General features: G+C 37.8%; 1 protein-coding gene across 6 annotated transcripts in view; it reads left to right on the forward strand.

Annotated features, from left to right (window-relative positions):
- CDKAL1 (CDKAL1 threonylcarbamoyladenosine tRNA methylthiotransferase) overlaps positions 1-24,514 on the forward strand; it is a 642,750-nt gene that overhangs the window by 478,593 nt on the left and 139,643 nt on the right. For all 6 annotated transcript variants that reach the window (XR_004926977.2, XM_036123558.2, XM_036123557.2 and 3 more), the window contains one exon: positions 5,908-6,088. Coding sequence is in view for 5 of the 6 variants with exons in the window: in XM_036123558.2 (XP_035979451.1) it covers positions 5,908-6,088 (181 nt within the window). In the remaining variant the exon portion in view is untranslated. The remainder of the gene's footprint in view (positions 1-5,907; positions 6,089-24,514) is intronic.

A 24,514-nucleotide genomic window follows, 5' to 3' on the forward strand; every position in this document is an offset into this window, starting at 1 on the left:
TGTGAAAATTAGGTATTTTTCCATTTATTTAGATATTACCTATTTATTTATTTTTAAAGATTTTATTTATTTGAGAGAGAGAGACAGCACATGAGAGAGGGAGCACGAGTGGTGTGGGGGGTGCAGTAAATTTTAAGAAAATCTCCTTAATTTCTCTGTTTCTAGAGTATAGGTCTTCTACTTTCCAAATTTATTCTCAGTATTTTTTATGCTATTGTGAATGGAATTCTTTCCTTGATTTCATTTTCTAATTGTTCATTACTAATGTAAAAAGTACACTAGACTTTTATATATTAATCTTTAGCTCTGCTAAACTCGCTTATTCTAGTAGGTTTATTGTATTACTTTGAGTTTCCACATACAAGATCATAGGACCTGCAAAAAAAAAGTTTACTTTTGCTCTTTCAACCTGTATGCCTGTGATATCTTCTTCTTGCCTTTCTTGCACTGACTAGAACCTTCATAATATATTGAGTTGTAAAAGTAAGAACATAAATCCTTGCCTTGTTAATAATCTGAGTGGAAAGGTATCTAGTCTTTCACCAATAACTATGAGAATAGCTGTAGACTCTTTATCAGGTTGAGATAGTTTTCCTTGTTTACAGAGAGTTTTTTTATCATGAATGGGTGTTGGATTTGTCAACTGAGTTTTCTGCATGTACTGAGATCACCATGGAGGTTTTATCCTTTTAATATGGCTTACTGCATTAATTAAGATATGTTTGTCAAACCAACCTTGCATTCCTGGGATTAAAACTTGATCATGATAAATAATTCTTTTTATATGTTTTTGGGCTCTGTTTGCTAATATTTTGTTAAGTGTCTCTATATTCATAAAAGATACTGGTCTCGGGGTGCCTGGGTGGCTCAGTCAGTTGAGTGTCCAACTGTTGGTTTCGGCTCAGGTCATGATCTCGGGGCCGTGGGATTATGGAGTCTGCTGGAGATGATCTCCCTCCCCCTCTGCTCCTCCCCCTGCTTGAGTGCATGCATGCACTCTCTTTATCTCTCTTTCTCTAAAATAAATAAATAAAATCTTAAAAAAAGATTTTGGCCTGGAGTTTATTTCTGATCTCTTTCTCTGGTTTTTATATTGGCTATTGCTGGACTTAATACAATGAGTTCCTTTCCCATTTATCTTTGAAATACTTTCTATGGAATTGGTTTTATTCTTTCTTAAATGTTTGATATAATTCACCAGTGAAGCCATCTGGGTCTGGGTTGTTTTGTATTCTTTTGATGGCAAGATTTTTAATTACAAATTCAGTTTTTGTAATAGATAAAAGACTGCTTTGATTTTCTGTTTCTTCTTGAGTCAGTTTTTATAATTTATGTCTTTTAAAGAATATGCCCATTTCAGCTTAAATTTTTAATTTATTGGCATAAAATCGTAATAAATATACCCTTAGTACTTCTTTACTATTGATAGCACCTGTGGTGCGGCCTCCTCCCTCAGGCCTGAAGTTGGTCGTTGTGTCTTCTTTTTTCTTCTCAGTCTAGCTAAGTTTAGTAATTACATTGTTTTTCTCAAAAAGACACCTCTACTTTTATTGAGTTTTTCTCTATTTTCTATTTTGTTGATTTATTTTTTAACCTTTATTTAGTAATTTATTTTTTGTCTGTCTTTGAGTTTGATTTGCTCCTCTTTTTTAGCTTCTTGAGGTGGAAGCTGAGGTTATTGAGTTTACCTCTTTTTAACACAGACATTTAAGTCAGTCAGTTTCTCTCTAAGCACTTCTTTAAGCTGCATCCCATAGTTTGAGATATGTTTTTACTTTCATTCAGAACTAAAAAAAGTTTCTTTTAATCATATGTTTATGCCTAATCATTTTAATGGATTTGATTCTTTTTCCGATTATTTTTATTTCTTTCTTTTGAGGTAAATAGCACATGTATAAATATTAATTTTTTCACATGTGGAATTTGAAGCTCATTTATCATTCTAAGCATGAATAGAATCATCCTTTTCTCATTTTTTGCCAGTAAAACACCAAATTGCAAGCGAAAGTCTTGAGATGATTAAAGTACAGCATGTTAAGTAGTTAAGTAGGTGTATGTATGTGTTTATTTTTATTCATGGTAAATAATAAAGTCTTGAAATATTTGGGGCTCTCTTAAATCCTAGCCTAGGGCCAGCTAAGAGGTCGTACTCTCCCGATACCCTCCTGATAGATTTGCGTAACTGATCATAGCACCACCTTTGCCAAGGGAGATGCCTAATTGAAATCTTTCTCATCAGTGCTATTCCCAAGTTACTTAATGAACCCATTTTGCCAGTAAAAAGCTTGTATACAGCAGAAAAAATATTGGGTCTGAATGCATATGTTTAAGCTAATTGAACATTTTCATCTTCTTTCAGAATTATTCTCCAGTACTGCTATGAAAACATAAATATAGAAGGTGTTTTAAATTTTAAAAACATAGAATACCTGGTAATTATATTCATTAGACTCACAGCTTCAATACACATGTGGAAATGATCACTTAAAAAAATTTTAGTATTGTGAAAATTCATTGCTTCTCAAAAACAGCATTTACTCACAATTAGCATATTAAATATTTGGATTAATGTTCTATTTTACACTCCTTATAATTTCTTCATAGCCACTTAAATCATATACAATTAATTTAGAATTGGGTCCACTTCAGACTTCCTTGATTTTCTTATGAACTGAGGAGAATTATTTACTTAGGTAAATTAACAGTGTAAATACGAGTTTTTTTTAGTTGGTTCACCTAAGAAGCCAAATTATTTTTAAAAGCATCATTTGCATATATAAAATTAATGTATAGATGAGCCTCATCTAACATTAAAGTGTAGTCTTTACTTTGAAGACATTTTATAGGCAATCAGTTTATATTATTACATACTTTGAAACCAGTTAAACTGCTTTTACTTTTAAATCAGTTTATATTCTTACATACTTTGAAACCAGTTAAACTGCTTTTACTTTTAAATCCTGGCTAACCTAGGTCTTTCACAAATTCATAGTTTACCTACCCTTTCCCTTGTTATCAGTCAGCTTTTTGCGTAGATTATCAGATATATTCACACATTGAACATCCCCTTTTTTAACATTTAAGATGACTTCTGTAAAGTTTTTTCTTTTCTCACTGGTGACCTTCGTGCCAAAGTAAGCAGGTCTTGCGTAATACTGAGCTCAGCTATCCTGGATCAAGGAGGATTGGGGGGAGGCGAATCAGTAAGGTACTTTCCTTTGGGAATACCCCATAATCTAGTGCCAAGTTCATTGCAATTCATAGCCTAGGACAATAACCAATTGTCTTGGTTTCTATAATATTTCACAGGCAGTTTCGAAGATTTTTTTTTTTTTTTAATTTCCTAGGGGAGCTGGACTCTTCTGTCATTTCTGCTATGATCTATTACTTATAGTTTTAGTTGTGGATTTCTTTTGTTCAGGAGTAGTTATAAGTCAAGTGTAAACATTTTCTAATTAAAATTATTGACATACTTTTTCTATTCCTCATGCTTTAGTTAAGTCTAGAAAATGGTCTTTTTATCTACTGCTTACTGCAAAAACATGTTTTTCATGACTTTCAAATGTAATTTTGATAATCACCCTTGAAGGAGAAAGAATGTTTTTGTATCAGAATAAAAAATAAAGTTTTTTTTTCAAATACAGTTTCATTTTTCTCTTATGCATATTACCTCTTTTTTCTATTTACCATCACAGAGAAAAGCTCCAGCCTTTGGAACTTATCTCACTAATTCAAGGTCAGCCAAATTAATAGCTGGATGAGACTAAGTAGAAATCAAGAAAGAAATATTTTTTAAAATAAATGTCATTCTCCTTTCACACAGGCATTAAAGTATTATCCAAACCTGATGTGGAAAAGCTGTTGTTTTTATGATGCTATTTGTATTAGGCAGCCAATAATTTGACTTCCCTTTGTCACATTCTTTGTTCTCTTTTATGCCCCCAAATATCTAACATATTTAAATGAGATAAACTGTTTTATTCATCCATATAGAACTACATTTAGGAGATAGAAAAATTGATATAGGCAGGTATCCTATGGTTTGTGATGTTTGAGGCTATTTTTCCTATTGTTTATGGGTTGAGAATAATACTGGAGTTGTGAATACTGTTCATGTTATTTTGTTATTGTTATACTGTTAATACACAGTAGAATATTGTAGCATACTGATGGAGAAACTCCTCGGCCACAGAGAAAGGACATCCAAGATGCTAACATGTGAGCTTATCAAAAACAAAGGCAGCTTGTTACCCAATCAATCTATGATGAGAAGCTCTTGATGATTTATTCTTTAATATTAAAGGGCAGAGTCGCTATTTATTGATGGAAGTGTCAGCCATGAATGAGAGGGACCAACATATAGAACCTGGAGGAAATGGGCACAGTTGCAGTGAGCAGAGGAAAACTTGTACAGAAATTTTAACTGGTGTCTTTAGAAAGATGAGGAAAGATGTTGCATCTCTAAAACAAATGATTAAATGGTAACATAAGAAAATGTGCTAGACTGAAAGACCATGAATGTCCAGGTTGTGCTCTGTACAAAGATTTACATGCCTAATCCAAGGCCTATTATCATGAAATGTAAAAACATTGAGAATAAAATAAATATCCTAAAAGCTTTCAAAAAGAGAGTGGAGCACGTAGAAAGAAGTTTGTATGAGTGAATCTGGACATCTCATCAGAACCTTGCCAGCTTGAAAAAAAAAGAAAGAATACAAAATCCTGAGGGCCAGTGTTTTTCACTTTGGAGTGCTGAGCACAACCGCACCATCAGTCAGTGGTACGGATGAAGACGTGTTCAGATAGGCTAAGACAATAACAACAGAATTTCCCTGGCATTCTTTTTGGTGAAGTTTCTGAAAGAGTGCTTCAGCAGAATTAAGCAGAATAATCAAGAAATAAGAATACGTTGCATTCAGGAAAAAGGGAAATGAAAAAAAAAAAAAAAGAAGAAGAAAGAAAGAAACCAAAGAACAACAAAGAAGGACGACACCCGGTTTGTTATGAAAGCAACACACACTTGAAGAAAGTAGGAGGGGCATTTCCAGCAGAAAAAAATGGAATCCGTGAATTATGTATATAGTACATTGAGTGTTTGGAAAACAGTATTGGTTTTTGATGGATCTCATGGAGCTTCTAGAAAACGTGAACATAGGTACCTGGAATATGAGGCAAAAATTTATTTAAAAGAGTGTTATTAACTCTTGGAAAAATTAAACATTGTAGCAAAAGAAAACATGAAGTATACCAGTTGGCTCTGCAGTGGACAATATCTTTGCAGTTATACTAATGGAAATGCAGTTAATTTTAAAACTGTGCAGTGATGGGGCTCCTGGGTGGCTCAGTCGTTGAGCGTCTGCCTTCAGCTCAGGTCATCGTTCCAGGGTTCTGGGATTGAGCCCCGCATCAGGCTCCCTGCTCGGTGGGAAGCCTGCTTCTCCTTCTCCCACTGCCCCTGCTTGTGTTCCCTCTCTCGCTGTGTCTCTCTCTGTCAAATAAATAAATAAAATCTTAAAAAGAAACAACAACAACTATGCATTGATAATGTTAGGAGGGGGGAGAGAGAGTTGTTTAAGGGGCTAAATCCTCATTTACCATACTAGAGAAGTTAGTAAATATTGCTTAAAAATCAGTAAGTCTGGAAATAGCAGAATAAGCATGGGTTTTAAAATATAGAAAAAAACAAACATTCAAAAGAATTAAAAATGAGTGTCCCTTGAGGATGACAGGGGCCACTGTTGCCCATAAACCTTTTTAATATTTAGGACTCTATAAATACTCTTTGCAAATGTCCCTTTCCTAAAAAAATTTAGTTTTAAAAGGAATTATGGCATTTAAAATGTCAGAGAAATAGAATAATTATGGATTGTATTCAGCTTTCTACATTTTTGTCGTGTTATTTTCTAGAGTTCCTGGAATAACTGTTGCTACAGATATTATCTGTGGTTTTCCTGGAGAAACAGATCAAGATTTTCAAGAAACAGTGAAGCTTGTGGAAGAGTACAAATTTCCAAGCCTCTTTATTAACCAGTTTTACCCAAGACCAGGAACTCCTGCTGCAAAAATGGCACAGGTTCCAGCACAAGTGGTAAGATACTTCTCTTGCAAAGTATTGGGTTCATCAGCCAGTAGCTACAGAAAGGCAGCTCGCTTGCCTCCCTTAACACAGCTGGTTCAGGGGCGCCCAGCTGGCTCAGTTGGTTGGGCGTCTGCCTTCGGCTCAGGTCATGACCCCAGGGTCCTGGGATCGAGTCCCGCATCGGGCTCCCTGCTCGGCGGGGAGCCTGCTTCTCCCTGTGCCTCTGCCGCTCCCCTTGCTTGTGCTCTCTCTCTCTCAAATAAATAAACACAACTGGCTCATAGTATCACTTTTAAGTTAAACAATTTAGAGAGTTTTTCAAGATGGGGTCAGGGGCAGGGGAATATTGGATGACTTGAATAACTTTAGGCAACTAAAATATCACCTTTTTTTCTTTTGAGGAGTGGGATTCAGATGACCCTGGGGAAAAAATAATAATCTGGTATCACCCGTGTTGGTAAGAGAAATCTTGGATATTTGAAAAGAAGGCAACATTTAGACATCTCTGAGCAAAAGAAGTGTCATGTTTAGCTGAGTTCCATAATTTGTTACTTACTGGGGGCCCCACGTCTTCCCTTCTTTTCCATGGAATAGATTTGATGTTTGCCATCCATCTGTCTATTTCAGATTTGTGTTGCTTTCACACAAATGAACCTCAACTTAATTTCATCCTTACATGTTCAGAAATGTATTAGAATAAGATAATTTAAAATGAATGTGAAAAAGTTTGAGATCTAGTAAAGGCAACCTGTTTTCCAGAATGCCTCAGAAATTAATGTTCTTAAAGTAATTTAGTTTCTAGATTTGTTGGCTAAAGATGAAAAAATGTTAATAAACTTTAAGAGGAAGTCATATATTTTTAACTGAAATTTTTGTTTTGTTTCAAATAACTAAAAGAAATTATGCTCTACCATTAATTTTCCTCAAAGCTTACATGAATAAATACTAAAAGGAATAACCCAGAGCTTGTTATTTTTTTCTATTATGCCATATGTGAATATCAAACATAAAACATACAGATTTTTTATTTCAACATTTGGTTGAAAAACCAAATATATTTTTTATTTGTATATATAGACAGATATAATAAATTTTAAAGTCTGTTTTCCCCAATAAAACTGAAGTGAATATCATTCTTTGTTTTCTCAAAAATTTTGACATTTTTACTTGACAAGTTTCTGTGTATACAAAGGTAAGAAAACGTTTCACAGGTAGACTGTTTAATTTTATTTCTAATTTAATCCATGAAGAAAGCAGATTATCACACCATGGACAGTCAACTTTTCACAAACATAGAAATAAGTCAAATTAATTCCTTATTTTTATATCTAAATTATAATTGCTTTTATTGCATATGGCAAAATTCCCTTTTTTTGGTCTGCAGTTCTTCGAATTTTGGCAAATGCACCCACTAGTGTAACTGCTCCCACAGTTGAGGGCTGGAATGGTTCCAACAGCTCTCCAGAATGTCCCTTTTGCTTTCTTGTAGCTCCTTCCTCCCTCCCTCCCCACGTCCTGGAAACTACTGATCTCTTGTCCTTAGAGTTCAGTCCATTCTTACTTAAACTTTACTTCTTTAATAAGAAAGGTTTTTGATTTGTAACATACCTACAGAAACATGTACAGCTGTACATGTACATTTTTCTAAAGTGAATGCTCCCGTGTCCCCCCCGGGGGAAAGGAAGAAACAGAACGTTACCGGTAGCCCAGAGCTCCCCATCCTGCCCTTCCCATTCCCTACCAGAAACCACTATCCCTTATGTTAACCCCAGACCTTCATTTGCCCTGTTGTTAAACTTGATATAAATGGAAGAATTCATTAGTGTTTGAATGTCTGGCTTTTTGTGTGTTTAATGTGGTAATTCTTTTTATTGTCCTCGTGTTTCAGTAAAATTAATATTTGCCACACAGTTCTTGCCTGAAGTCTTAAGTTCACTGTTCAGGGTTAACAAGAAGTGGCTTTTTCTACTGAATTTTATAAAACATTTAGCTTGGTCAATAAATAATTTTCATCCTTTTCTTCATTGTTTATTATTATACTGCTTTTGAGGATAATACAGCTTTCCTAAGATTTCACGTCTGAAACATCTATATGTCTCTCTGCCCGGAGTGGAACCTGTTGCTTACTGGGATTGTCAGTATTTATTTCAGGCATTGTGACCATCCTTCTGATCTGTCCTGAAATAGGCACCGGCTGTCCTGGAGCGTCTCCCGCCAGCCCCCGGGTTTTTTGGTTTTTTTTTTTAATCAATATTATGTTGGTGAGACTAGTCTGTTTTTGCAGGTAGCTATGGTTCATCCATTGTCATTGCTATATAGTATTCCTTTGCACACACATTTATCCATCCTCATGTGAAAAGAGAACTGGGTATGTCCAACCTTCCTACTAGTATAGCAACTGATACTGCTGTCCGCGCTGTTTAGACCTTTTGTCTGACTCATCTACGCAAACATGTCTGCTGGGTGTGTAGCAAGGAGTGTAATCTCTGGGTCATAGGAAATACAGTGGATCTGCTTTGTATTGCCAAATAGTTTTCCCAAATACTTGAGTAAATTTACATTTCCATCAGCAATATATAAGCATGCTAGTAGCTCCGTATTCTTGCCAACACTTGTCATTGTTAGGTTTCTGTTACTAGCCATATTGATGGGAATGTACTGTAATCTAACTGTGGTTTTATAGTTCCCTGTTAACTAATGATATCAAATCCTGCTTTTATGTTGACTGGATATTTGGATATAATTTTTCATGAAGTCTCTATTCAAACATTTTGCCCATTTATCTGTTGGTTTACCTCTTTCCTTTGTCCCCCACCCCCAGTCCCCTTCCTCTGATTTGTAGGAATTATTTGTGCATTCGGAGCTCAAGTCCCTTGTTAGTCATGGTAATTTAAATATCTTCTTCCTTCTGTAACCAGTCTTTTCACTTTCTTACTGGTGTCTTTTGAAGACCAGACATTGTCCATTTTAATATGGTAGAATTTGTCAGTATTTTTCCTTTTGTTTTGGTGCTTTTGGGTCCTGTTTCAGGTTACTTCCCCACACCACCATGAATACACCCCTCAGTGTACTCATCCAGAAATTTTATTATTTTGCCTTTTACCTTTAGATCTTTAATCCACCTGGAATGTGTCTGTTTCACCATGAGGTGTGGAGGTCAGGAGTTTTGCTTTGTTTTGTTTTGTTTTCTATGGGGATATCCACTTGCACTAATGCCACTTACGGAATCTCATCCTTGCCCCACTCTCTTCCTGGTCCCCTTTATCATAAATCAGGTGTCTGTCTGTATGTGTGCATCTCTCCTGGAACTTTACTCGGGTTTTTTGATCTGTTTGTCCATCTTTCTACCAGATCACAATGTTAATTATCATAGTTTTATAATAGCTATTGACACTGCTGTATGCGCCTCTCAACTCTCTTTTTCTTGAACATTGTCCTAACTGCTCTTGGCCCTTTGCCTTTCTAATTTTGTCAACTTACACCAAAATATTTTGCTGGCATTTTGATTGAGATTGTTTTGATTCTATAGATCACTTGGGGGGAAATTGACATTGTAATAATATCTGGTTCCCCATCTTTGAATAAAGTATCTCTTCTTTATTTTAATCTTCTCTAATTTCTCTCAGTAATGTTTTATAGTTTTCTGTATACGAGCCTTGCACATCATTTATCAGTTCTGTTCCTGCATGCGTGTTCCCTGGCTACTATTGGAATGACTGATTTTCATTTTTTTGATTGTTATTGCTATTTAAAAATGTGGTTGATTTTAGTATGTTTATCTTTCACCTGTCAACTTTGCTAATTTCACTTAGTAATTCTAATAATTTCTCTATAGATTTTTCTTCAGAGTTTTCTATGTATACAATTACATCATCTGCTGATAGTGGCAGTTCTGATCTTCATAACTTTTATTTCTTGTCCTACTGCACTGGCTGGGACTTACAGTACGCTGTTGAATTGAATTGGCCATTTATCTCTTCTTCCCAAACCCAGAGGAAGAGTCTTCAGAAATTCTGAAGACTCAGTATAAAAGTTGACTATGGTTTTGGGATTAGGGAAGTTCCTTTCTGTTCCTAATTTACCCAGAATTTGTGTGTGTGCTTGTGTGTGTGAGCATGTGCACATGTGTGTATGTGTGCGTGTGCATGCTTGTGTGTGCCCGTGCATGTGCATGTGTGTGTGTGTGTTTTAATCATGAATGGAATTGAACTTCATCACTTTCTCTTCAACTACTGAAATAATCATATAGTTTGTTTTGTGTTAAATCTGTTAATACTATGAACTATACTGAATGGTTTCAGATGTTTAAATCAACCTTGCATTCCTGGGAGAAACTTCATTTGGTCATAATGTATTACTTTTGATATACTATTTTAGTTAATTTGCTAAAATTTTGTGAAGAACTTTTGCATCTTTGTGGAGGATTTGATCTGTAGTTTTCTCGTGATGTCTTCTTAATTTTGGTATGAGAGTGAAGTTGGCCTCACAGAATGAACTGGAAAGTATTTCTTTCTCTACATTTTTGTGGAAGAGTTTGTATAGAATTTGTATTATTTCTTCTTTAAATGTTTGACAGAATTGCCTAATATGGTAAGTAGAACTCCAAGATGGCCCCACAAACTCCCTTAACCCCTCAGCTCCAACCAGGGTACAGACTCTAAATAAGCCCTGGGACTGTTAATGTGATATATGCTCTGCCCTTTGGTTTCTTGGTTCTGCTGCTGAGTCATCTTTGCTTTTTTCATGGAGGGTAGCACAATTTTCTCAAAACCTTTGTGAGTCTTACCTAGATTTCCCTAGAGTTGGTTCTGTTAGACCAAAGCCACATCTACAGATCTTTATGATCCAAGCCCTTCTCTCCTGTAGCCCCCTGCTGGGTACTTTTCTTTGTATCGTGCTTGGAACTCTTGGGGCTTCTTTACTCCACCCCAGTCTCTTTCATCAACTTTGCAAAACGTCAGCCATTCTCTCTTCAGGTGTTCCTTTGGCTCCGTTTTCTATCCCTTCTGGGATTTCAATTATATATGTTAGATATTTTCATTATGTTCCCCAATGTCTACGCTGTCCTTTTTTATACTTTTCATTCTTTGTTCTCTTTGGGTTTCTGGATTTTTTTTCTCTTTGCCTGTTTTTTAGTTTCCTGATACTCACAGCAGTCACTGGGCCAACAACAGCAGAAGTAACATGCCATGGTCCCTGGAGGAGGGGCACTGCTGTCACCACAGGGCTGCCACCCCAGACCTTCTCAGTCAGGGTCTGCGTCTCCAGGTGATTTGTGTATGCATTAATATTTGTGAGGTGCTCTTCTAGTTCACTAAGCCTCTCTTCATCTGTCTTCAATCAGCTGTCCAACCCATCTATGGAATTTCTAATTTTTAGTTAATTTATTTATTCTTCTTCTAGCAGTACGATTTGACTTTTTTCTTCATGGATTCTAGTGTTCTAATAAAATTCCTCATATTTTCCTTTGTATTTTTTGAACATATTACTCAGTTATCTTAAAGCTCATTCTGAATTCTCCAGTATCTGGATCTAATATTGGTTGATTCTGTTGTCCTTTTTTTTTTTTTTCTTGATTTTGATCATTTGTCTTTTCTTTCCATGTACCTGATCATTTTTGTTAAATGGTGACCATTGTTTGTTTAAAAAACAAAATGAAATGATAGGTTCTAGACAGTAATGTATCTTCCTCCAGGAGGATTTCATTGTGCTTCTACCAGGCTCTCAGGTAAGGATTGATTATTTTATTTGGTCTGAGATTGATTTTTGAATCTGTTTCTCAGCCTTTCTGAGGATTGGTTTATTTCTGGTTTGCCCTTCCTTTTTGAATGCAGCCAGTGGTGTGCTGGGTATTGAATGACTGACTCTCAGTGGGAAGGCTTCTTCCTTGTAGCATTTGCTCATTTCCATAATGTAAATACATCTACTCCTGCCAGTTTCCAACTACCTGTGTGGCACACGTGAACATGGAATTGGGAAGAGATGCCCATAGTCCGCTCTTGTGAGCTGGTAGAAAGCCACATCCAGTGTACCTCTTCAGGGCCTCATCTGACATTCTGTGGTGCTTACCAGGGAATTTTTGTCTCCCCAGGCTCATGAGAATGCCGAAGGCTCTGCATAGTCTCTAAGTCTCTTAGCTTTTGCTTGGCTCCTCAGCCTCCCGGCCACTGCTTACAAACTGATAAACACGTAGAAGGGAAAAGTGGCTCCAAGTGTTAAGCTCATGGACTTCCCTTCTCTCAAGGTCCTCACTGTCTTGCTAGTTTTTGAGGTTGAAACAGGACATATTATATATTTTTATTCACCTTTTCTAATTGTTCTTGGCAAGATCACTAGTCTGATACAAGCTCGTTTGCCTTAGCCAGAAGCAAGACTAACTGCATAAAATCAGCTTTTGTTGATGCTTTTGCTTTTCCTCTTGTCTTTTATCTTTTAAACATAACCCCTTAATGTCTTCTTTACATTTTTAGATCTTAATAACCCAGTCCTGGTATAGCAGAACCTCTTTTACTGTTTTAGACTTTATACTTTAGAGCAGTTTTAGGTTTACAGCAAAATTGCGTGGGAAGTACACAGACTTCCCATGGACTCCCTGCCCACACACGTACAGCCTCCCCCAGTGTCAACATCCCACCCCATTTGTTAACATTGATGAACCTACACTGAACACATCATTATCACCCGGACTCCATAGCTCACATTACATTCTGTTCTCGGTGTTATACATTCTATGGGTTTAGACAATGTGTAATTACATGCATCCGCTGTTATAGTATCAGGCAGACTAGTTTCACTGCTCTTCCCCGCTCTGTGTTCCACCTGGTCATCCCTCCCTTCTCCCTAACACCTGGCAACCATTGATGCTTACTGTCGTCATCGTTTTGCTTTTCCAGAATGTCATAGAGTTGCAGTCATACAATATGTAGCCTTTTCGGATTGGCTCATTTCACTTAGTAACATGCATTTAAGTTTGCTCCATGTCTTTCCATGGCTTTCATTTTAACACAACAGACATTTATTGCCTCACAGTTCTAGAAATGAGAAGTCGAAAGCAGGCCCCCTGCTCCCTCTGGACCATGTATTAGAATCTTTCCTTCTTAGCTCTGCGCAGGTTACTGGTAATCGCTTTCCTCCACTTGCAGATGCATAATTTCAGTCTCTTCTCCATTGTCACATGGTGTCCCTGTGTAGCTGTCTTCCCATGACTGTCTCCTTATAAGGACCCCTGTTGGATTTGATTAGGGACCCACCCTACTCCTCATCTTAATTAGGTACCTCTGCAGTGACCCTCTTTTCAGATAAAGCTACATGCTGGAGTGTCAGGGGTGAAGTACTTCCACATATCTTTTCTGGGGTAGGGGGGAGATACAAGGCAGTCTACAGCACTTCTCTACCTTCTGTAATTATGCTCCAGGTAAAAACTGCAGCCCAGAAGGGGTTCACCTTATAACATTCAGAACCTTGAATAAGGGGAATTAAACATTAATGATGAGACTTTAGAGATCTGCAGTCCAGGAGAGGATATATGATGTGCACTGACTCTTCATGGCTCTCTTAAATTTACCAAAAATTAATAATTGCCTATTTCTCTCAGGTACTTGATGAAACTGCTTAACAACCAGACTTCACTGAAGTAAGACACAGCTGCAAATAGATAGCAATTCTTTCTTACCTAATTTATTTCCCATATTCCTGCCCCAAAAAATCAACAGTAAAGGTAGAATCTAACCCATTATTGAAAGAAAGCACAATTCCATTGTTTTCAAGTAACGGCTTTTTATCCTGGCTTTAGAATGCCTCTTGGTGACAGTCTCTTGTTTTCTTAGACATACTTTATTTTCACTGAAATTAAGACCCAGAAATGTTCTCCGTCTGCCATAAATGATGTAAAATAGAGAATTTCAGTGTAAATTCCCCTTTTTTCGTAACTACCTTTACATGAATACTAGTATTAATATAAATAAATTCCAGTTTTTAATGTTTTCTAGTAGAGCTCTGATAAATGAACCAAATTATGTGTATTTCTTAACCATTTAAATCACCAAATGGATAAAGCCCAACTGAGTTTTGATTTTGCATAGGTGGGAGGGGAGGATTTTTCTCCAATCTTCGATTGCCTGCTGAAAAAAGAGTATAATTCTGTTAAATTTATAATGAAAGTCAATTAGACAGTGTATTTTCATGAATAAGATAAACTAAAATTTATTTTTTCTTAGCATTTGCAAGATTATTAATGTATAAGAGATTTAATAGTAAGATCACCTAAGCTAAACGAGAGTGACCTTAAACTTTTAGATGAAAGGTCAAATTTGCATGTTTATATTTTCTTTTCGATTGAGTCTTCCTTCATTAGTCTTCATTAATCTTAAGTAACTCTAATAGTATTTTCAAATTGTTGCTGAGATTCTTAATCTGCCTAGAAAAGGTCACTTAAGTTTAAGAAGTCTTTGGATCCTTAGCTATCAATTCCAGAGTTTCTTTTTAAGAAAATTTTGATGAAAAATAATGCAGTTGGGATGAAATCTTTGAGGCCTGTGACTTGAAAAAAAAACTCTTTAGGTGACAAGAGTGGCTGTCGGAATGTTCGTATTGGTTTAAAATGTTAAAATTGTGATCTAAATCCACCTGCTTGCTTGTCTCACATCTTGGAACCAGAGAGTAAGATCATGTCTTTAGATACATGTGAGCATAAAAAGAACCATAACTTTTAGCTGCAGTTTCTAGAATATTTACCCTAAGGATAACAAGGCCTTGGTACTCTTCTTGACTCAGCCCTGAGGTGTGCGGGTATGTGTTCCTGAGAGATCTAGAAGGGCCACCCTTGGGGTCGACAGAGGCAGCTTCTCTGGAAGTGTCCACAGTAGGTTTCCCTGTGAGGGACTGAGTTTTTGCTGGAGGTTTTCAAACCAAGGCAAAGTGACCGTTTGGAACAGATGTTGAATAAGGAATTGTTCTTAAATCATATACAGAGCTTATTCAATGACATATAATGGCTCTCCCAAATCCAGCTGCATATGAGTCCAGGACCTACTTTATTTTAAAAAACAAAACAGAAATATAGCATACAGAAAGAGCTTTGTCACTTTTTCTAGATGTCCCTAAAATTCTTGTTCGAGTACATCAAGTTGCCTTAATGGAAGAACACTTTTATATCCTAGCTCTTCTGCCTTACTTGATAAGATAACTGCATTGTTTACACATTCTCCTATTTTCAAACTAAGCTTTTTTCTTTGGGGGAGAGGTAAAAATATTTTCAGGAGTCTTTATACTCTAGATTGGCTAGTACTCTTTATTCTAAACTGATTCCCAAACACACCTGGAGGGACACACCTTTTCTCAAGATCCTTTTCATTTTAACTTTTTTTTTTTTTTTTTTTTTTTTTAAGGAGGAATATCTTGGGATTCTTCTGCAGTTAATTGTATTTGATCCCTCCAAATACAGTTAATCTTTTAAGTTCTTCTTTTCTGGACATATTGTTTCTCTTTTTACTTCCATTTTGGATAGAGTTTTTAGCCTGACCATAGTTCTGTTGTGTATAGACTTCAGCAGATCACTTAATAGTCTCCCATGAAGACTCTGTAGTAACAGCAGTAAAGAATGATCTGTATTCTAATCCAGAGAGATGGTTGGGAACCTCCTACCTTGTGTGGGTTTTTATTGAAAGGCTATTCATTTAACAAATAGAAAATTGAATTTAATGATCTCTAAGACCCCTTGAAATTCTTAATAATCTTTGATTCTCTATCATATGGTTATAAGGCCACCTTTCAAACCATATTTTAAAAGTCTGCTTTCTTTTTCTAGATCATTGGCCTAAGTATGTAATCTGCATTTCCCAGTTCTTTTATCTTTTACTTTATAATGCATCTGAAAACTTTTTGCCTGTATAATCAATTAATTGACTAGGAATACTAAAACACAATAATTAAATTGGTTGTTTATGAGGGCTCAAAATGGCGGCAGTGGGACCAGCTGTGCTAGGGAGAATAATGGGCCCCCAGAAGATAGCCACATCCTAATCCCCAAACCTGCGAGTGTGTTACCACAGTAGTAAAAAGGTCTTCGAGAATGTGATTAAATTAATGCGTTGAAATGGCAGATCGTTGCGGGTTATCCGGACGGGCCCAGTGTAGTCCAGGGGTTCTTAGAAGGGGAAGGCAGGAGGGTTCAAGTTCCAGGGAGGAGATGTGAGGACACAAGCAGAGGATCAGAGTAATGTGCTCTGAAGATCAGGGCAGGACAAGGAGTTAAGGAATGCAGGCTGCCTCTGGAAGGTGGAAAAGACAAGGAACAGGTATTCCCTTAGGCTCTCCTGAAGGACTACAGCTCTGTTAATACCTCGATTTTAGCCCGTAAGACCCATTTTGGACTTCTCCCTTCCAAAACTGTAAGATAATACATTTGTGTTGTTTCAAGGCGCTAAGTTTGATAATTAGTTACCGTAGCAATAGGAAATTAATACGCCGACAGTGGGATGGTTTGAACTGAGGGCATTGTCTAGCTTTGGGAGGCAGGTAATGAATTGCTTTCAGCTCTTCGTGCTGCCCAAGTTGTGCTGTACCCCTGGGTCACAGAGGCTTGTTCCCAGGTCTGTGAACACTAACCCTGTTGCTACCCAGCGGGCACGGTCATCTATAGGCCTAATCACAGTAATGCCAGAACAAAAATAATGGCATGAATCAACATTCATTTAGCAATCAGCATATGTCCAACGTTGCTCTGAGCCCTTTGTGCGTATTACCTAATTTCATTCTCACAGATTATTAGAGTCATTTTGCAAATGAGGAAACCCAGGCACAGGGTAATGACCTAACGTACCCAAGAGTACACAGAGAAGCTCCCACCTCCCTCTCCATTCTTGGGTCTTGTAATTCCTTCCAACACACTTTGTGCTCTCACAGTGCCCGGCGGCTTGGAGTTGCCAGCGTGCACCCATGCTCATCTCCTCTGCCCCAAACTCCCTAGAGGGAGCTGCACATGAAGAGCCCCGGAAATACAGAAAACATGGATCATTTATTGAGCATAACAAGCATGATATTTAGGACAGTAAGGTGTGTTGCAGTTTTCTGTTTATTTTTCAGGGGGTGGAGAGCTGCCTAAGAGTGTAAGGTTAGTATTGTCCATGAATGAGCCAGGTGCTAGAGGCAAGCCTTAGGCTAAATGGCCTTATCACCCATGTTACGTGGCCTCAGGCTGTCCTGTGGGTGGGAGGGAGCTACCGAATACCCGTGATCCTGTGTTTGTTTTTGAAAACTCTTTCTAGGTGCAGTGGGCAAAGAATAAAAGAGTCAGAAAGCCTAATTAGGAAATTGCACAAGTCAGGTTTGGAGACTTAACAGGTGAGTTTTAAGAAGTCTCTAGGACTTATTCCTGAGACCCATTTTTCCTCTGGACTTAATAGTTCCAGGTCTTAGACTTCGCTACATGTCAGCAAAGTTATTTTGTGTTCAGTGGAGAATATTAATTTGCTGTGCAGAAGGTCACTTAGTTGGCTTTTGATTGATTCCAGGCTCACGGACAAATATTGGTCGGCCAGAACATTTTACAAGGAGCCTTGAACGGGCCAGAAATGTAGGGCATCACATCTCGTTTCTGCCTTTGTTCTTGCTGGCGCTGTTGGTGTTCTGTTTCTGACTTAGCCACGAGATTGCTCACTAGACCAGGCCTTGGCCTCTTCTACTCAGAAGGAGAAATGCCAGACCCTCCAGACCCCTGCCCTTGTCTGTTCTCTGTGCCTCCCCCAACATGGTTTTATCTCTTCCCAAACTGTTTCTACACGGCAGATATGGGATTGGCTTTTTCCTTGTAGCCTCTTTATCTTTTTTTTGTGTTTTTGTTCTAAGTGCTGTAAGATAAGCTTATCAACTGTGTGTGTATGAGTGTGTGTGTGTGTGCGCGTGTTTTGAACCTGTAGAAAACTGAATTTGGGAGCGTTTGAAGACGCTGGCGCTCTGAAGGGATCATTCTTTTTTAAATCCTTTTAAAACTGAGTACTTTCCTTTTATCCCACTCTCACACTACAAGAGTGAAGGAAAACAGGGTGATAATGTTTGGAGCTTTGAAGAATGTGAAAATAACAAGAATTGTTCAGCCTCAGTTGTGTAGAGGGAAGTCGGCCAATGTCGATAATCCCTTGGCCTTGCCAGTACTCTTAAGCCCTTTGGTTGTCTACCATCTTGAAATGGAAGTGTTAGAAAATTTAACAAATATGATTAATTTGGAGAAAATAAAAGCAGAATGTTGTGTCAAGATCTCGTGAAAGAAAATAAGTGCTATTTCTAAGAAGAAAGTATTCTTGGGGGTATAAAAAGTATACCTGGCTATTGGCTGATGCAGTAACTCACCATCCAGGAACCTGGCCAGGGCACCCAGCGAAACAGCTCAGGGGAGAGATCACTGCTGATGTCTTTATTACTTTTCCTGCCACAAGTGATTTTTTTTTAAAACATCATGATCCTGAATCATTCTTTCGGAAAACACCAACGTTCTCTCCATGTATGCTCACTGCTCCCCCAAATTCTCTGCCCTCTGAATCTGACCTCCTGCCTGCCTACCACAGAGCACTGCCTGACTTTTTATTTAGTCCTGACTGACAGTGATGAACAGACTTTCATTGTCATGCACGTCAGCTTCGTGTAGTCAGACCCACAGGACTAGACCTGTACTAGACATGCGTAGACAATAACCCCAGGATGGAGCCATGTTTCTGTGGAATTGTTTTTTGTTTAGGATGGTAAAGATAAGAAAAGAAAGATACCCATTTTTGTTGATACCTAAAGTCCTTTCATATGACTCTTCTGTTAATTACAAGCCATTGTAAGAAAAAAAAAATCAGTGATGACTCTATCTTGGAACCATGGTTTGTATAGATCAACTTTAGGACAACAAAGAGTCCAGTATGATTTGAGAGCCTTGAGTTTGATGATAGCAATCTTTTTGTACTTTGTAGTCAGCTTATAGAAAATCATTAAAAAAAATAAACTTCTATAGAAAAAATACACTCAACTTGTTTCTTATGATTAATTTTTTGTTTTCCTGTTGGCATTTATTTTTATCTTGCTTCTTTTGTGAATTTATAATTACTACAAAACGGTAGGGAGGTAGGTGGTCGTAAGTTTTTCTCTCAGATGCCGAATGGTGGTAGGTATCAGGGTTGAGATGCACTGAGTGAATTTATATTAAATCAAGTGAATATAAATTCTATCCTTTGGAAAGTCATCTTTATTATATTTTAGTCCAACTTTTTTTCGATGGTGATTACATACCTTGTTTTGTATAAGTTTCAGAAAAATTGCAAGGATCTACATAATTCTTTTATGCCTTTTATATGAACTTGATTTATTAAAATCATAATATTCAATTTGAATTCACTTTTTATTAACAACTTTAGAAGTGAGTAGACTCTTTGGAGTAACTTCTAAAGATAAAGAACCTTATAATGATCTTATTTTTTGATCTTATATTATTATTTTTCTGTGGTAACTATGGTTCATTAATAACTTCATATTTATAACTTTTCAAAGGACCTATTAAGTATAGTTCCCAGTAATAGAGCTAATATTAAATGTGTATTTAGGTCAACAAAATATATTTGGCAATTTAACATGACATGCTTTTCTAACTCCTGCCTCTTAGAACCATGTTTATTTCATAATTAAGGACTAAGATATCAAATATGAGCAGAGAAGCATTCAAATGGATAAAATATACTGTGCTAATTATGTTCTGATAGCTTATAATCTAAGATGAATATCCTGACGCTTTCTTTTTGCTACTCATAATGAAGTACCTCTATAGAAGTGGTCTATAAGATTAGAAGTTATATGGGCAGGGAAAAGCAGCTTCCATTGTTTAAATGTTAGTATGTGCCAGAAAGAAACATAGTCTTTGCTTTTCATGTGCTTTGTCTCATGTTATTCTTCCAACCATGCTTTTACATATCTGGTATTATTATTATTATTATTATTATTTTACTTTATGGACGAGCTGGGTGAGGCTCAAAGAAAAGTAATTTTGCCCCAGGTTTTATAACAATTAAGTGAAAATGCCCGAGACATAGGCTCTTCTTTCTGACTCTTTGCGCCATGCACTTATAAAACCGTAAAATAAACATTTATCCCAGAAATTCAAAATAATTTTAGAACATTTTGACCAAAAAAGTTCTGGTTTCCACAGTTTTATTTTTCTATTATAGCAGTGAGTTTTTATTTATAGACCCTAGAAAAATTGTAAACTCCTTAAAATGATTTTAAACTTAACAGAAGTTGTAGGAATAGCACATCTCCAGTGTACCCTTTGCCAAGCTCCAACATTTTGCTAAATTTGCTTTCTCTCGAGAGTTGGCTAGATAGACACACAGACAGACTGGCTGACATTTTCCCCCTGGACAATTTCAGAGTAGATTACAATATCGTGCCCCTTTACTGCTTAATATTTAGTGAGTGTTTCCTAAGAACGAGAATCTTCCGTAATCACAATATTGTTCTCTAAATCAGGAAATTTAACATGGGTACAAGACTTGAGCCTGCAGTTTATATTCCAATCTGTCAAGAGTCCCAGCAACGTCCTCTGCAGCTGTCATTTTCCCATCTAGGACTCAGTTCGGGATCGGGTCTTAACTTAGTTGTCACATCTCTAGGTCTTCTTGAACCTAGACACTTCCTTAGCTTTTTTTTATCTTTCATGATACATTGACATTTAAGAATACTGGCCAGGTACTTGACAGAATGTCCCTCAATTTGGGTTTCGTTTCCCTCATGATTAGATTCCTGTTTAACTGAGTAAATGATATTCTGTCCTTCTCAGAATGTCACATCTGGAGACGCATGGTGTCCTTTCGTCCTTATTGGTGCTGCTAACTTTGATCCCTTGGTTAAGGTGTTGTCTGGCTTCTCCACTGTGTAGTTACCATTCTTAGCATAAGAATTTTTAACCCCAAGTATGTAATAGAATCATAGAAGAAAGAAAAAGTAGGCCCCGAGAACTCAGAAATCTTAGTGTAGTTCACACTTTCCATTTTATATTGGGTGGACCTCCACAGTTACGTAGTCTGAAAGACTTTTCATTCCTAAGTTTTCATTCATTCTAAATCTTGGGATTATTTCTAACAGTTTTTATTTTTTTTATTTTTTTTTTTAAAGATTTTTATTTATTTATTTGACAGAGAGAGACACAGTGAGAGGGGGAACACAAGCAGGGGGAGTGGGAGAGAGAGAAGCAGGCTTCCCGCTGAGCAGGGAGCCCGATGCGGGGCTCGATCCCAGGACCCTGGGATCATGACCTGAGCTGAAGGCAGACGCTTAATGACTGAGCCACCCAGGCACCCCTCTAACAGTTTTTAATGCTTAGACTATTTTCTTTTTAAGCAAGGTACTTCAAGTTGAGTGTGCAGTGACAGGGAGGGAAAAGTAAACTTGGGAAAGGCAGAAATTTACTTCTTTGCAGTATCTTGTCTATTTACACAGCAGGTACATACAGAGTTTTCAGCCTCAAAACCTGTGCAGATCAAAAACTTGTGTGAGCCAAGAGGCGCCAAGAGGAGGAAAATTAATGGATGAAGTATCTTTAATTTTTAGGGGGAATTCATAGGCCATGAGTGAAATATTACTCTTGAAATGATAAGATACTTACTGAGCAGCTCTCTCTCTCTGAATATTACTGAGTGTCAGAGACATTTTGTTGGATTCCAACATACTTTCCATGTATGCTGTATCCCTTTACTGCCTTTCCTCTCAACCTTTGTTATCTCTGAAATCACAGAGTATCCTCTGCAACCACTTTCTGGATGATTTGAACTTGTTTTGTTAGGACAATCAAATGTAAAAAGGTAAAGGAAGATTTCTACAGGTAAATTTCCAGCTGGTTCTGTAATCGAGCACAAAAACGTGTGAGTGGTATTACTAGGGCCATTCAGAGTTAATGCAAAGCAGTAACTGATGGTTCTCTTCCCAACTAACTTTATATTAATTCTTAACAGAGGGCCCCAGAGAACAGCCCTCTTCATTCTTCTTAAGAAGTTAACCCAGAATCACTCAAATGCTATTAAAATGAAAATCAGTGTGTTCTCCAAAGTTTTATTTTTTTTTTTTTTAAGATTTTATTTATTTATTTGACAGAGAGCGACACAGTGAGAGAGGGAACACAAGCAGGGGGGAGCGGGCAGACGCTTAATGACTGAGCCACCCAGGTGCCCCTCTCCCAAAGTTTTAAAAAGGTTATCCAAATGAATAATGTGTCAGGTACCTGAAATCCTATCCCAGTAAAGAACGTAAAGACCACTGTGAAAAAATTTAATTTGATTTTGTCTTCTGTTAGCAGCCAGAGTTTTGCAAGGCCAGGTGGGAGGTGGAAGGAGGGCTCCCTGCAGCACTCCTCACCCCTGAACAGTGACCACAGCTGTCCCATTGACCATCATGACCCAAAACGTGGCTTTGGGGAATGTTTTAGTTTCTTGATCACCTTGCCAATCAGAACTGCTGGTGTTTTATTAAAAATTATAGTGAAAACTGCAGTTGGGATAACACTAATTAATTTACCTAATGTCAAATAAACTTCCACGTCAAGGGGCTGGGCTGGGTGCTACCGCACATGCCAAGATGACTTCTGGGCGGTTCCTTAGTCTCAAGCAGCATAGAATTCAGAAAGGAGGAGGAGGATGACGTAAAGGGTGATAATACAAGGCAATGTGTCTCAACCGCTGTCATGATACAAAGGCAGTTAAAACTCAGAGCCTTACGAGTAGAATGATCAAAGTCACTGTCAGGAAAAAAGGAACTTTTGAGCTGAGGTACCAGGAGTGAGGTGCCAGGTGTTTCTAGAAAATGATGAGAAGTTCAGTCCTTCTAGAATGCAAGGTTTGCAATGAATAATGAGAAGGATCCTTTTGGGAAGTGGTTTGGGGCCAGTCAAGGGGATTTTGACTCTGTAATCACACACAACCTTGTTGGCCCTTGACAATGTTCCTAGATAATGATCTCAGGCTTGAGCTACCGGGAGCACATCACCTGTAGTCCACAGGCAGGATCCCCTGTGTTTAAGTAGAGGAGTGGCACGATTTCAGTGATGTTGGAAGAAGTGAAATTAGAAACCACATGTCGGACACATCAAAATGGAGAAAGGCTGCAGGGAGGAATGGAGCAGGTGAGGAAATAGTGTTGCTGTGAGGTCAGAGAGGTTGGCGGTGGATCTAAGAATAGGCAGAAAGAAGGAACAAGAGAGGCTTTGAAGGAAGAAGCCCCCTGACCTGTGAACTGGACGATGCTAGTGGCCTCCACCTTGAGTAGTCCAGGCGGTCTTGGTGCTTTACATATATTGATGCCTTTAATCTTCACGATAACCCTAGGTAATGACTGCTCTTATCCCCCATTTTACATTTGAGGAAATTGAGGCACGGAGAGTAAAAATAACTTGTTCAGAGTCACACAGCTACTGGTGGAGTTGGGATTTTAAACCAAGCGATTTTGGCTCTATCCTCTGCTTCCTAACCACTTTGTCTAGAAGTTATAGTGGCCAGGGAGAAAGAAAAACAGGGCCTAAAATAAAGCTCTAAGAGACTTAATTAAAATACAGAATCCTTGATTTTCTATTTTAAATACAGAATTTTAGAGGCAAAATCTTATTCATTTAAAGGCAAAATGCGTTAACCGGCATTGCAACTTTAAAGATGTAGGAATCTCTGCTCCCTGAGGCTTGGAGAGGGACAGCGATGACCCACTGCTTCCCCAGGCTAAGGGCAAGATGGGTGAGTGGACAGGGGGCCATGGGCCGACACTCGTACTGTTCTGGCTGTCTAAGGGGTGTCTGTGCGTGCTGAGGGTCTGGCAGGGGTCTCGTCTTTAACCTCTCTTTGCCTCCCCACTGATTGCCATGTTTTCTTTCACCCCAGGACCATCTTCAAGTGAGATCCAGGGTGTAAGCTCTCCCTTGCTGTGCCCAAATTCCTTTTACACTTTGACCTTTTTGTTAATCTCTGTGGAAAACAGGAGAAAAACAATGAAAATTTTGATGAAACTTAAAAGTTAAAAACCATCATAGTCCCTCATCTTCAGTTCTTAATCATTTCGTTAGATCTAGATGTCACGGTCAAAAAAAAAAATATTTTTCAGGAAACAAAGTATTGTTGTACCAAGCACTGATTGGGATGGCTTCCTGTGGCCTACTGACTCTCTTGCTTTTTATCTCTTGGTGTTCTGGAATGTGACCATATCTGTCTGCTTATCCTTCGGTAGGTCTTGTGGACTCTTCTTTCCAGCATTTAGGCCTCACAAAGCAAAACGGTATAAACTGCATGAAATTATGGGCAAATTATGCACCTGGTACTCTATCAAAGACTGAACGAGTGGTGCCAAACATCACTGGAAATAGCATGAGGTGGGGGAAGCAGTTTTTTATTGAAACTCTTCTGAGGGAGTTGGACCACGTGTGGGTTGTAACTG

The sequence above is a fragment of the Halichoerus grypus genome, chromosome 9 (genome assembly GCF_964656455.1).
Source record: "Halichoerus grypus chromosome 9, mHalGry1.hap1.1, whole genome shotgun sequence".
In the NCBI taxonomy this organism is placed as follows: Eukaryota; Metazoa; Chordata; class Mammalia; order Carnivora; family Phocidae; genus Halichoerus; species Halichoerus grypus.